Source organism: Mustelus asterias, chromosome 16 (assembly GCF_964213995.1).
Source record: "Mustelus asterias chromosome 16, sMusAst1.hap1.1, whole genome shotgun sequence".
Lineage (NCBI taxonomy): Eukaryota > Metazoa > Chordata > Chondrichthyes > Carcharhiniformes > Triakidae > Mustelus > Mustelus asterias.
In genome coordinates, this window is record NC_135816.1 from 9,288,224 (window position 1) to 9,303,008 (window position 14,785).

Here is a 14,785-nt window from a genome sequence, read left to right on the forward strand (position 1 = left end):
CTGCACAGCAGCCACAAGTAAAATGCAGGGAACAGGACCAACCCTTGCACATGGTGTTTTTTGACCTCACAAGGGCTCTCAACACTGTCAACCATGAGGGATTATGGAGCATCCTCCTCCATTTCAGTCATTCCCAAAAGCTGGCTACCATCCTCCACCATGCTCCATGATGACATGCAAGCAGTGATTCTGATCAGTGGATCCAGCACAGACCTAATTCACATTCAGACTGGGTTCAAGCACGGCTATGTTATCCCACCGACAGCCTGCTCAATCTTCCTTCTGTTATGTTTCATCGCAGCCTCACCAAGCTCTCCACTGGAATGGAGGTAAACTACAGAACAAACATGAATCTGTTCAGGCCAGTTTGAAGGTCAACCCATCAACTACAGCATGTAGATGATGTTTGTGTCAGTGCATACTCAAAGCGCAAGCTCGAAGCCATGATCAACATCTTCACTGAAGTGTACAACAGCATGAGCCTTACACTAAACATCCGTAAAACAAAGATCCTTTACCAACCTGCCCTTGCCACATAGCATTGCCCTCTGATTATCAAAATCCACAACGAGGTCTTGGACAACATGAAGCATTTTCCATAGCTTGGGAACCTACTGTCAACAAGGGCAGACTTCATTGACAAGGTTCAGCACATCTTTCAGTGTGTCATTGCCTGAGAAAGAGAGCACCTGAAGACCAGGGCCTCAGACCTGGCACCAAGCTTATGCACTGCAGAGCATTAATGACACTGGCCATCCTATATGGCTCAGAGAACTATGTACAGCAGGCACCTCAAAACCCTGGAGAGGTACCACCCGTGTTGCCTCTGCAAGGCCCTGCAAATCCATTGATAGGAGAGGCACTCCAACATCAATGTTCTCACTCGGGCCAACATCCCCTGCATCGAGGCACTGACCACATTCAATCAGCTCCACTGGACGAGACACATCATCTGCATGCCTGACATGAGACTCCCAAAACAAATGTCTACTCAGAGCTTCGACACAGCAAGCAAGCCCCAGGAGGGCAGAGAAAACGATTCAAGGACACCTTCAAAATCTGCTTGAAAAAGTGAAACATCTTCACCGACACCTGGAAATCCCTGGCCCAGGATGGGCCAAAGTGAAGGGAAAGCATCCTGGAAGGAGCTGCACACCTCGGTTTCATCGCCGAGAGCAAGCCAAAGCCTAACGTCGTTAGCGAAAGGAGCACGTGGCAACCCAGGCACCTCACCCACCCACTCCTCCACCCATCATCTACCCCAGCTGTGACAGAGACTACAGGTTGAGAATTGGAATCCTTAGTCGCCTGAGAACTGATTATTAGTGTGGAAACAAGTCACCCTCAATTCTAAGGGACTGTCTAAGCAGAAGAAGAAGATTTTAATTGGATATTTATATTCTGGGAAGGTGCTGTTATACGGCTTTAATTTAAACACCTTCCAAGCATTCCAGTTTAATGAGACAAACAAGGACAGGAATTCAATTATTTCTTTATTTCACACTTCTAGTACCAACTTAAACATAAACAGTTGCAACTCATCAACTCTTTACTGAACTTCAACTCTAACTGAACATCAACTTTCAACTGAACTTTAACTCTTAAACTGCACTTTAACTGAACATCAACTTGAACTATTTAACTGAAAATAGATACTACCAAGTTTAGGAAAACCTTGGCCAAGAAATGTCCTCGATGTAGAATCTATCTTCTCCTTCTCTGAAGCATCTTCAGGGGCACAGGTCTTGTTGTGATGGTTGGTCTCTTCGAGTTATCGCTATCAAACAAAGGCTCACATGTCTCTTTATCCACAATTCTCCACTCGCTTCCGGAACATTCTCTGTCATCCAGCCAACCAGAAATTGATCACATGGCTCAAATATCCAATGAAATTGCTTGTGAATGATGCCATTACACTCAGTTCAAACTGCATACTCCATAAATAGCAGCCATAAAAATCAAAGTCACATTGTCTCGGTTAATGTAAACAACTTCCCTTATCTGGGAAACTTCAGATCACTCCCAGACCAGAGCCCCTTTATGACCTGCATCTGGTTTTAATCTATAAGCTAACCAAAAATCCCAGCATGCTTAGCTCTCAGTCAAAATAGCCATTTCAAAGCCACTATTGCCATTATTGTTGTTAAATTATTGTTGTAGCCGTTCTTTGTCTGTCCACAGTGCAGATCTTTAAATGCTCTGTCAGTTCAAGCAGTGAGAGGAACCAGTGTTGGGCTGATCTAGAAAGAAAATAATTAACCTGATTTTAGTTTTCAGCAGTCCACTGTCTGGGAAGGACATTTTCTTGTCAAAATTGTCTGCAATGTTTAATATATGTCTTTAATATATCGAGTTACATTGTGTCAAGAGAAGAAATGCGGACTATTCAGCACAATTGGTCTGTACATGCTCCACATGAGCTGCCTATTACCAATCTTCAACTAACCCTATCACTCTTCCATCCTATCGCCTTTGTGGGTTTATCTAGCTTCCACCCCCATTCAGCTAAGCCTCAAGAGTTCTGTGTTCCACACCTTGCCATTCTCTGAGTAAAGAAGTTTCTCCTGAATTCCCAACTGGATTTATTATAGTCTATCCTATAACTGCTAGTTTTGGACTCTCCCACAAATGGAAACAACTTCCCTATGCTTATCCTATCAAACCCTTGCACTAAATTAAAGACCTTTAAAAGTTCTTACACCAGCCTTCGCTTTTGTAGAGAAAAGAGCTCCAGCCTGTTCAGTATTGCCTAATAAATATATTCTCTCAGGTCTGCCTCAACATCCAATATATCAATTACTATCAATAGTTTTTGATGGATAAATGATTTTTTTAAGATTAATTCTTGATATGTGGGCATCATTGACAAAGCCAGCATTTATTGCCCATCCTTATTTATCACAACAGAATGCCTTGCTGGGTCACTTCAGAGGGTCTTTAGATGCCAATCCTGATGTCATGAGGGACTTTGAGGCAATAATATTGTTTACCCAAATCAATAGCTGATCAATATGAAACTAAAATGATTAATCACCTTCTTCAAATGAATCTACAATAAGTGGCTTTACACGAAACATTAGCTCGAGTGTTCAAAGGTCAAACTGTCAGTCTTGTGACTCCGACCATCAAGGAAGTCAAGAGCAGCAAGGTAATGGGAACACAATGACCTTTGTTGTATATGATTGCACATAAACTCTAATCATTCATCACATGAACTAAAGTTACATTTTCATGCTCCACACTTTGTGAAAACCAGTTGGGGATTAGTTAAACTAGAGATTATTTTCAAATCCCTTCCTAACGCTGCAATTTCCTCCAGTCCCACAACCCTCCAAGGGTTCGACAGGGTATGTTCAGAAAGAATGTTCCTAGTGTGGGGGAGTCCAGAACTAGGGGTCATAGTTTGAGGATAAGGAGTAAACCTTTTAGAACTGAGGTGAAGAGAAATTTCTTCACCCAGAGAGTGGTGAATCTGTGGAATTCACTCCCACAGAAAGTAGTTGAGGCCAAAATGTTGTCTGATTTCAAGAAGAAACTAGATATGGCTCTAGGGGCTAAAGGGATCAAGGGATATGGGGGAAGGAGGGAACCTGGATATTCAATTTGATGATCAGCCATGATCATAATGAATGATGGAGCAGGCTTGAAGGGCCGAATGGCCTACTTCTGCTTCTAGTTTCTATGTTTCTATAAGATATAGGTGCTCCTCCAATTCTGGTCTCTTGCACATCTCGAATTTTACTCACAGTTGTCTGTGTCTCTCATTGTCTAGACCAGTATTTTTCAAATGGTGTGCCACCGCAGCACACTGGTGTACCATGCCAACTCTCCACATGTGTACCGTGGGATTTTGTACAAAAGTACAAAACTTCTGCATTTTGAGACTGGCACAGTTCCGCTGGAGAGGGAGGTCTGGGTCTGGATGTCTGGGTCCCAGGTCAGGGAGTCTGAAGCAGGTCTGGATGGAATATGGAGTCTGGGCAATCAGGCAAGTGTATCCACGGGTCAGCCAATCAGCAATGCCAGAGACACAGGAGCCGAACTCTTCCATGACTGGTGGAACTCCCGGCCAATAGCAGCTTAGGAAAGGGGATGACATCACAAATCTTGGCAGATTTCAGCGAGGAGAGAAGGTGTTTGGATTTGAGAGGAGAGCAGTGTTTAAAAGGAGAACGTCAGTCAGAGGAGCATGGTGTAAAGAAAATCAATCTCAGAGGGGACAGCAGGGCTCTAAGGAGGTTTTCAGCACAGAGAGTGGGATCGAAAGAGCGGAACTTTATCAAGGAGAGTGGGGCTCTGGTACTGGACGAGGTTGCAGTGAGCAGGGAGGGATAGAAAGAATGAGACTTCAGAGAGGAGGCTGAAGTGTAAGTGCGAGACTTCAGCGAGAAGAACCAGCTGTAAATAGTAGGGTTTTAGGGAGGGGAGTGGAGTTTTAAATAGCGAGATATTACTGACGAATGTGGAATATAAAGAGAGATCTATCAGTGAGACGATATAGGTAAAAAGTAAAGTTTATTTATTAGTCACAAGTAAGGCTTACATTAACACTGCAATGAAGTTACTGTGAAATTCCCCTCGTCGCCACAGTCCGGCGCCTGTTCAGGTCAATCCACCGAACCAGCACATCTTTCAGAATGTGGGAGGAAACCGGACAGCTGGAGGAAACCCACGCAGACACGGGGAGGATGTGCAAACTCCACACAAACAGTGACCCAAGCCGGAAATCAAACCCAGGTCCCTGGCACTGTGAATCAGCAGTGCTAACCACTGTGCTATCGTGCCGAGTGAGTGTGTACAGGGGTGTATCAAGAGTGAAACCTCAGTGAGAAAATGGATGATAAAGATTGGGTTTTCAGAGGGTGTAGTGAAGCAACACAAAGGGAGATTTCAGCGAGGGAAGTGGGGTTGTGAAGCAGGAGAGCAGCATAAAATGAGCGAGAAGTTAGCGAAGAATGTAAGGGATAAAATAGAGGCCTCAGCGAGATCTACGCAGTTGTAGACAGCAGGATTTCTGCGAGGAGAGTGGGTATTTAATTAGAGTGCAACACAGGAGAGGGGGTGTGAAGAGCGAGACTTCACTGAGGAGAGGGGAGTTTAAATAGCGAGACTTCCACGCAGAGAACGGGCAGAGAAGGAGCAAAAATTCAGCGATGGGTTTGAGGAATAAAGAGTGAGACTTCAGCAAGCAGAGTGTGGGTGTAAAAGCACAAGCAGCAGAATTGTTTCTGGAATCTGTACCCCTCTTAAAATCAATCCAGAGCCATGCAGAGCACATTATTTATGTACTTGATAAATCTCTGGTGAATAAAGATTCACAGAACACAGCAGCATTTCACTAAAATTACTCAACATAATACAAGAATGGGCATTCCATTCAACTCCAAGAGCCGGTTCCAGTATTTAATTACATCATGGCTGATTTATCCCTGAATTCCTGACATTTATTTTTATTTCCTAATACACTTTTTCAGATACAATGTCCTAAGAGGGCAATTAGTACTAATGGGGTGTAATTCTCCCAAAAAAATTCTCAATGTTCAATTCACGGGAAAACTGCAGTAATAACGCTGGGTTTTTTTAAATGGGACTCCAGACAAGAATCTCCCACACTCTGTGCACTGCAGAGGCCACCAGTGAGAATAGAACAAACAAAGAACAAAGAACAGTACAGCACAGAAAACAGGCCCTTCGGCCCTCCAAGCCTGTGCCGCTCCTTGGTCCAACTAGACCAATCGTTTGTATCCCCCCATTCCCAGGCTGCTCATGTGACTATCCAGGTAAGTCTTAAATGATGTCAGCGTGCCTGCCTCCACCACCCTACTTGGCAGCGCATTCCAGGCCCCCACCACCCTCTGTGTAAAAAATATCCCTCTGATATCTGAGTTATACTCTCACCTTGAGCCCGTGACCCCTCGTGATCGTCACCTCCGACCTGGGAAAAAGCTTCCCACCATTCACCCTATCTATCCCCTTCATAATCTTGTACACCTCTATTAGATCTCCCCTCATTCTCCGTCTTTCCAGGGAGAACAACCCCAGTTTACCCAATCTCTCCTCATAGCTAAGACCCTCCATACCAGGCAACATCCTGGTAAACCTTCTCTGCACTCTCTCTAACGCCTCCACGTCCTTCTGGTAGTGCGGCGACCAGAACTGGACGCAGTACTCCAAATGTACTGCATCATCAGACTCCAGCTTTTATACTCTATACCCCGTCCTATAAAGGCAAGCATACCATATGCCTTCTTCACCACCTTCTCCACCTGTGTTGCCACCTTCAAGGATTTGTGGACTTGCACACCTAGGTCCCTCTGTGTTTCGATACTCCTGATGACTCTGCCATTTATTGTATAACTCCTCCCTACATTATTTCTTCCAAAATGCATCACTTCGCATTTATCCGGATTAAACTCCATCTGCCACCTCTCCGCCCAATTTTCCAGCCTATATATATCCTGCTGTATTGCCCGACAATGCTCTTCGCTATCCGCAAGTCCAGCCATCTTCGTGTCATCCGCAAACTTGCTGATTACACCAGTTACACCTTCTTCCAAATCATTTATATATATCACAAATAGCAGAGGCCCCAGTACAGAGCCCTGCGGAACACCACTGGTCACAGACCTCCAGCCGGAAAAAGACCCTTCGACCACTACCCTCTGTCTCCTATGGCCAAGCCAGTTCTCCACCCATCTAGCCACTTCTCCTTGTATCCCATGAGCCTTAACCTTCTTAACCAACCTGCCATGTGGGCCTTTGTCAAATGCCTTACTGAAATCCATATAGACGACATCCACGGCCCTTCCTTCATCGACCGTTTTTGTCACTTCCTCAAAAATGTCAGGGGACGGGGCCTATTTACCGCCCAGGAGGCTAAAACCAGTGGACCTCTGCACATGCGCCGTGGCCCCGAACTGTCAGCCTCCAGTTTTCTGGCCAGCTCAATTGCTGGCCAACCCCGCGACCCCTGCAGTGCTGCCCCCCCAACCCCCAGAGCCTAATCGTGGCACGCTGACCATTCCCGGGCAGTGCTGACCCCCCCCCCCCCAAGTCTTGGACCACCCCAATCTGGAGCCCCCTCCACCGATCCACCAAGTGCTGACCACACCCCCCCCATTCCCCCCACCCCGCAGTGCAGAACCTCCTGGCTAACACCCCCCCCCCCCCCCCAGCCCACCCCAACGCTGGCCTCCCCGCTTCCCCCACTGATCCCAATGGCAGAGTGGCAGTGGGACACCCCCATCCCCACTGATCGCCCACCGAGGCCCCGCCCCCATAGGCCCCACCCCTTGGCACTGCTCCGCACTCGATGGGCAGTGCCAAGATGCCTCCTAGGAATGGGCACTTTGCCCCTTGGGCAATGCCAGGGGACACAGGCACTGCCAGGGTGCCAATACCCAGGGGGCACCACCTTCCAGCCCGATTGTCCCCTCACTTCACTCCAGCGGGGTAATCCCAATAGTTCCTCAGAAGTGAAGAGCGACTGTAATCCACGCTGGAGAAAAATACTCTGGCAGGAGGGGTGGGAGGGGGTGGGGAAGATGCTAGCAGGTCTGGAGACTTCAGTTCCGGGCCCGCTAATTACATTTAAATTACATTAAAATAAAGATTTAAATTACTTACCTGTCTTCCCGCCGGTTTCCAGCCCGGATTTGACTGTGTTGGGAATCTGGCTCTGGGAGATGCGCTCGTGGCGGGAACACATGCGCAAATCCCGTGCATGCCCGGCCATGAGATTCTCCCACCCCGCTGCACTAGAAAACTATCGCTGCCCACAGACTTCCACTGAATTGGTGCTCAGCACGGTGGTTTGCCTTTGCCTTCTGCAGTATGGTGACCAGGAAACTCTCCCACTGTTACCACCTGCCATCAGGGGAATTGCAAGGACTGAGCATTTGACAAAGTTACAGACGCACCTCCCATGGCCATTAAGTCCTGTAGGGGGACTTGAACCCAGTGTTATACATTTCCACATTTCCACTCCATCTGACGAAGGAGCAGCGCTCCGAAAGCTAATGGTATTTGCTACCAAATAAACCTGTTGGACTTTAACCTGGTGTTGTTAAAACTATTACGGGAGACTTGAACCCAGAGCTTCTGGACCAGTGATAGGGACACTACCATCACAAAGCCTCTCATTGATCTTGACACTCTTAACTACAATCTATTATTCGCCTCTTGAGAGACCCTTAGCCTTCTTGAGGAAGAGAGTTCCAGATTACTACTCCCCTTTGTGTGCATTTTACTCCTAACAGTTCTGGCTCAAATTTCAAGATTGTGCCCCTATGTTCTTGGTTACCTTACTACGGAACAGAGATTCTTCCTGTTTACTTCATTGAATCATTTTAGGACTTCAGGGATTGGATCACCCAAAAATCTTCCAGATTCAAGGCAATACACAGCTTCTCCTCATAATTTAATCCTTTAGCCCCAGGAAGATTCTGCTCAATCTGTGCTGCACTCCCTCCAAAGCCCAAGGTGTGCTGTCCAAAACCAAATACATTAATGAAACCTAACCAGAACTTGAAATTGTAACTGAACTTCTTTCGTTGTATAACACAGGCTCTACTGGAGAGAAATGCTAAGATTCCATTAGCCTCCTTAATTGCCTTTTGAACCTGTCCACTAAAGTCTCAGTGGGTGCGCCATGGAATTGTTTGTCTCATTGAAGTGTGCTGTGTTACTGAAAAGGTTGGGAACCACTGATCTAGGCCCCAAGCTGCGGAATTCCCCAAACATCTCCACCCCTCTACACTTAATTATCCAACTTTAAGACGCCCCTTAAAGCTATCTTTGACAACGTGATCATTAGACATATTGAGCAGAATTTTCTGCCTCCCTTTGCAGCAACGGAGGCAGCCCACCATTGTCCAGCGGTGAGATCTTCTCATCCTGCCGCACTCAATAGATTTTCCAAAGTTCGCACCCAACACCACCGGGGAACCCATGGGGAGGCGCTGTCACCAGCAGGACTGGAAGACGCCATTGACAGGAACAGCCGGAAAATTTTGACCAAGATGTTGGAAAAAATTATAAGGGATAGGATTTATAGTTATTTGGAGAGTAATGAATTGATAGGTGATAGTCAGCATGGTTTTGTGGCAGGTAGGTCGTGCCTTACTAACCTTATTGAGTTTTTTGAGAAAGTGACCAAGGAGGTGGATGGGGGCAAGGCAGTGGACGTGGTATATATGGATTTTAGTAAGGCGTTTGATAAGGTTCACCATGGTAGGCTTCTGCAGAAAATGCAGATGTATGGGATTGGGGGTGATCTAGGAAATTGGATCAGGAATTGGCTAGCGGATAGGAAACAGAGGGTGGTGGTTGATAGTAAATATTCATCATGGAGTGCGGTTACAAGTGGTGTACCTCAAGGATCTGTTTTGGGGCCACTGCTGTTTGTAATATTTATTAATGATCTGGATGAGGGTATAGTTGGGTGGATTAGCAAATTTGCTGATGACACCAAAGTCGGTGGTGTGGTAGACAGTGAGGAAGGGTGTCGTAGTTTGCAGGAAGACTTAGACAGGTTGCAAAGTTGGGCCGAGAGGTGGCGGATGGAGTTTAATGCGGAGAAGTGTGAGGTAATTCACTTTGGTAGGAATAACAGATGTGTTGAGTATAGGGCTAACGGGAGGACTTTGAATAGTGTGGAGGAGCAGAGGGATCTAGGTGTATGTGTGCATAGATCCCTGAAAGTTGGGAATCAAGTAGATAAGGTTGTTAAGAAGGCATATGGTGTCTTGGCGTTTATTGGTAGGGGGATTGAATTTAGGAGTCGTAGCGTTATGTTGCAACTGTACACAACTCTGGTGCGGCCGCACTTGGAGTACTGTGTGCAGTTCTGGTCCCCACATTACAGGAAGGATGTGGAGGCTTTGGAGAGGGTGCAGAGGAGGTTTACCAGGATGTTGCCTGGTATGGAGGGGAGATCCTATGAGGAGAGGCTGAGGGATTTGGGATTGTTTTCGCTGGAAAGGCGGCGGCTAAGAGGGGATCTTATTGAAACATATAAGATGATTAGAGGTTTAGATAGGGTGGATAGTGATAGCCTTTTTCCTCTGATGGAGAAATCCAGCACGAGGGGGCATGGCTTTAAATTGAGGGGGGTAGTTATAGAACCGATGTCAGGGGTAGGTTCTTTACCCAGAGGGTGGTGAGGGATTGGAATGCCCTGCCAGCATCAGTAGTAAATGCGCCTAGTTTGGGGGCGTTTAAGAGATCCGTAGATAGGTTCATGGACGAAAAGAAATTGGTTTAGGTTGGAGGGTCACAGTTTTTTTTTTAACTGGTCGGTGCAACATCGTGGGCCGAAGGGCCTGTTCTGCGCTGTAATGTTCTATGTTCTATGTTCTATCTATTTATAGGCCTTAATGGCATACTCCGTTTTATAATGCTCCTGTGGAGTGCCCTTGGGGCATTTCATTATATTTATGATACTATATAAATATAAGTTGTTTCTGTTGTTGTTTACTCACTCACGATGATCTGATCTCTCCAGTCTTGGGAGCAGGAAATTTAAATTTTTGCTCAGTTTTTGAATGGGCCAGAAAGTGCAGAAGTGGCCTACTGGGTTCACTTGGATCTGCCCTGTTCTGGGATTCTCCTAATTTCACCCTCCCTCCCATCACTGGGATCCAGGCTGAAAAGTAGGGGTGAGTCCCCACCCCCTCTCCACTGGCCTGGGAAGTCATGATCAGATTTAAGGCTATTAATTGCCTAAGGTTGTGGCTTTCTCCCCCAATGGGGAGGATAATCCATCTCCCAGAGCTGCCAGTCAATCAATTAGCCAGCTGCTCTCCAGTCCCAGTAGCGCTACCGCTGGGCCATCGCTGGGACTACAGTCTATCCTCAATGAGGAACAGCAGGTGGGGGGGGGGGGGGCAGTAAGTGAAAGGTAATACTAAGTGCCAGACAGACAGATCCCAGGAAGGTGAGATGGGGTGGGGGGTGGTCGTGATCAGGAGGCTGGGAGTTGAACCAGTGTTGGGCTAGTTCCACTGGGAGGGGGGGTTGGTGGGGAGGAGGGGGGGGGGGGGTCATTGTAGATTTCAAAAGGCCTGACCAAGAGGGACACCCCTCTGCCAAGCCTACAGCCAGGCCACCGTAGCTCAGCTGGCAGCCTAGTCATGTGGCATGGGACCTGACCACTGGTGGAATCGCAGCAATAGCAAGAAGATGCCCTTACATGTCCATTACGTGTTTCCCAAGGGCAGATGGCCAGACCTACCCAACCCGGGTAAAATGCCAGCAGAGGGGCAGATAAGCAACAAACCCGACCAGGCCATTTGTACTTATGCCCCCACCCCACGTGCCAGTCCGATTCCAGGGGGGGATAGGTGTAAAATTTGACCTAGGATTTTATTCTTGCTTGTGTAGAACATTTAGAACAAAGAGAACAAAGAAAATTACAGCAGAGGAACAGGCCTTCGGCCCTCCAAGCCTGCACCGACCATGCTGCCCGACTGAACTAAAATCCCTACCATTCCGGGGACCATATCCCTCTATTCCCATCCTATTCATGTATTTGTCAAGATGCCCCCTTAAAACTCACTATCGTATTTGCTTCCACTACCTTCCCCGGCAGCGAGTTCCAGGCACCCATCACCCGCTGTGTAAAAAACTTGCCTCGTACATTGATGCGCGACAATCAAGCACGAGGTACAAGGCTTCAGCGATTGAAGGCTTTTATTGATAAACAATGGAACTATATAACACGAGTACACCAATCCAGACTGGAGGGGTCCCGCCTGAGCAGAGGGTCTTATACCTCTCCCCAGGAGGCGGGGCCCGACCGGGATGTGCCATAACAACATCCACCACAGGTATATTAATCCCACAGTGTAAACACCCTAACCCAACAACATTATAACAACCCCCACAGTGGCAACACCCTAACCCAACAGTAACATTGGAATAACCCCACAGTGGTAACCAACGATGGTTCACCACATACATCTCCTTTAAACCTTGCCCCTCACACCTTAAACCTATGCCCCCCTAGTAATTGACTCTTCCACCCTGGGAAAAAGCTTCTGACTAATCAATCTGTCCATGCCCCTCATAATCTTGTAGGCTTCTATAAGCTGTGTCCTGATTGAGGTGTTTGAAGATGATGATGGGTTAAGTAGAGAGAAACCAATGCCTCTGCTAAATGAATCCAAAACAGATTAGCATAATCTTACAATTAATGCTGAAGTACTAATAAAAGAAGCTGTTGAAACCGGAGGTTAATTGAAAATTTCAAAACTGAGAATTTCAAAAAACAGAATTTTGTTAGTGAAAGCATTCAAGCTTACGGAAAATTAAACGGCAAAACGGGCATGAGGTGGCTGAATGGCCTCTTCCTGATGTTCCCAGTATGTCAGTGAGAAGGTTAAATATCATTGCAATTAAAATGTACATGCTTGCAGAGGGAAAGTGTGGGGAGCAGCTGTGACAGCTTCAATGAGATTGAAAATAATGAACTGTTGGAAGCAGCAAGCAAGCTACTTTGAGGCTGGTTAAAAACAAGATTAAAGAACTTTGAGAATCGTTACAAAATAAGCCATGGAAAAAAGCTGAACACAAAGAATTGGCTTCAAAAATGTCAAATTGTTCTGACGGCGTAAGAACGACCACCGACAAATCATGAATCAACTCAATAAATCGCTGGACTGGTAATCCCACGACCCAGGCTAATGCTCTGGGGGAATGGGTTCAAATCCCACCACAGCAGCTGGTAGAATTTAAATTAAATTGATAAATCTGGAATTGAAAGCTCGCCCACTGGTGACCATGAAACTGTGATCGATCATTGTAAAAGCCTATCTGGTTCACAAATGTTCTTTTGGGAAGGAAATCTGCTAACCTTACCCGGCCACCAGCTCCACAGCAATGAGGTTGACTCTTAAATGCCCCCTCAAATAGCCAATAGCAAGTCACTCAGCTCAAGGGCAATTAAGGATGGAAATTAAATGCTGGCCTAGCCAGCGACGCCCACATCCCAGAAAAGAATGAATTAAGAAAAAGATCAGGCAACAACTGTGGAGAGAAACAGAGTTCATTCTGTGACCCTTCATCCGGGTTCACGACAAAGAACAAAGAACAGTACAGCACAGGAAACAGGCCCTTCGGCCCTCTAAGCCTGTGCCGCTCCTTGGTCCAACTAGACCAATCGTTTGTATCCCTCCATTCCCAGGCTGCTCATGTGACTATCCAGGTAAGTCTTAAACGATGTCAGCGAGCCTGCCTCCACCACCCTACTTGGCAGCGCATTCCAGGCCCCCACCACCCTCGGTGTAAAAAACGTCCCTCTGATATCTGAGTTATACTTTGCCCCTCTCACCTTGAGCCCGTGACCCTGTGACGACCTGAAATATTGGACGGGATTTTCCGCTCAACCCAAAACACGGGGTGACGGAGGCAGCCTGCCATTGGCTGATGGTGAGATCTTCTGGCCCCACCGTTGTCAATAGGGTTTCCTATTGAATGCACCCCTCACCACCAGGGAACCCGTCGCAGGGGATGTGCCATCAGCAGGACAGGAAGTTCCCATCGGCATGAAGGGCCGGAAAGCTCCAGCCATTACCACTGTTTCTCTCTCATCAGCTGCTGCCTGGCCTGCTGCATATTTCCAGCAGTTTCTGTCTTCAATTCAGATTTCCAGTGTTTTGTTTTTGCTTTTGCATTTCTTCACACAAAAGCTAATACACACTCCGCAAGACTGAGATAAATGGACTGTTGTTAAGTACAAGTATCAAGGACTATCAACAAAATTGGATAAATGGTATTGAGTTACGGAATGGCTGAATAGATTTGAGGGATTGAATGAGCTGCTCTGCTTGCTTTATTTCCTAAATTCCCGAGATCCAAGCACAGAAGATTGGTGGTTGCAGCAGATGGACCCAGGTATCTCAGAGGAAAGCAAGCAGAAAATTATTGATTACAGCTATGCTGAAATGTAAAATGATTGTACAAGAAGGTAATGAAATTGGAGTGCCTCTCTCAGTTCCTGAGACATGGCAAAACTAAATACATCTAAATAATAAATCAACGCACAGAGGGATCTGGGTGTTCAAGTCCACAGTTCCCCAAATGTGGCAACACAAGTTGCCAAAGTGATGAAGAAAGCATATGGCATACTTGCCTTCATCAGCCAAGGTATTGAGTACAGGAGTTGGGAATCATGTTGCAGCTATATAAAACCTTGAGGCCGCATTTGGAGTATTGCGTGCAGCTCTAGTTACCAAACTACCAGAAAGACGTGGAAGCTTTGGAGAAAGTGCAAAGAAGGTTCATCAGGATGTTGCCTGATTTCAGGGATGTTGGCTAGGAGGAGAGGTTGAATAAACTAAGATTGTTTTCGCTGGAAAGACGGAGGCTGAGGGGTGACCTGATGGAGGTCTACAATTATTATGAGAGGCACAGACAGGATGGATAGTCAGAGGCTTTTGCCAGGGGTGGAAGTATCGATTACAAGGGGGCACAGGTTCAAGGTGAGGGGGGGGGGGAAGTTTAAGGGAGATGTGCAGGGGAAGTTTTTCACACAGAGAGTGTTGGGTGCCTGGAACACGCTGCCAGAGGAAGTGGTGGAAGCAGCACATTCGCAACATTTAAGAGGCATCTGGATGGGGACATGAACAGGGAGGGAATAAAGGAATACGACCGAGTAAGGGCAGAAGGTTTTTTCTTTAGTTTAGTTAGGGCATCATAACCGGCACAGGCTTGGAAGGTCAAAGAGCCTGTTCCTGTGCTGCACTTTACTTTGTTCTTTGCTCTTTGGTTGCTTGTCCTGCAACGA

General features: G+C 46.7%; 1 protein-coding gene across 1 annotated transcript in view; it reads right to left on the reverse strand.

The window, feature by feature from the left end:
- Positions 1 to 3,742: 3,742 nt before the first annotated feature.
- Positions 3,743 to 14,785, reverse strand: part of LOC144505614 (protocadherin-10-like) — a 108,685-nt gene continuing 97,642 nt past the window's right edge. Inside the window, exon 6 of the mRNA XM_078231718.1 lies at positions 3,743 to 4,079. Coding sequence (XP_078087844.1) covers positions 3,743 to 4,079 — 337 coding nt within the window. The remainder of the gene's footprint in view (positions 4,080 to 14,785) is intronic.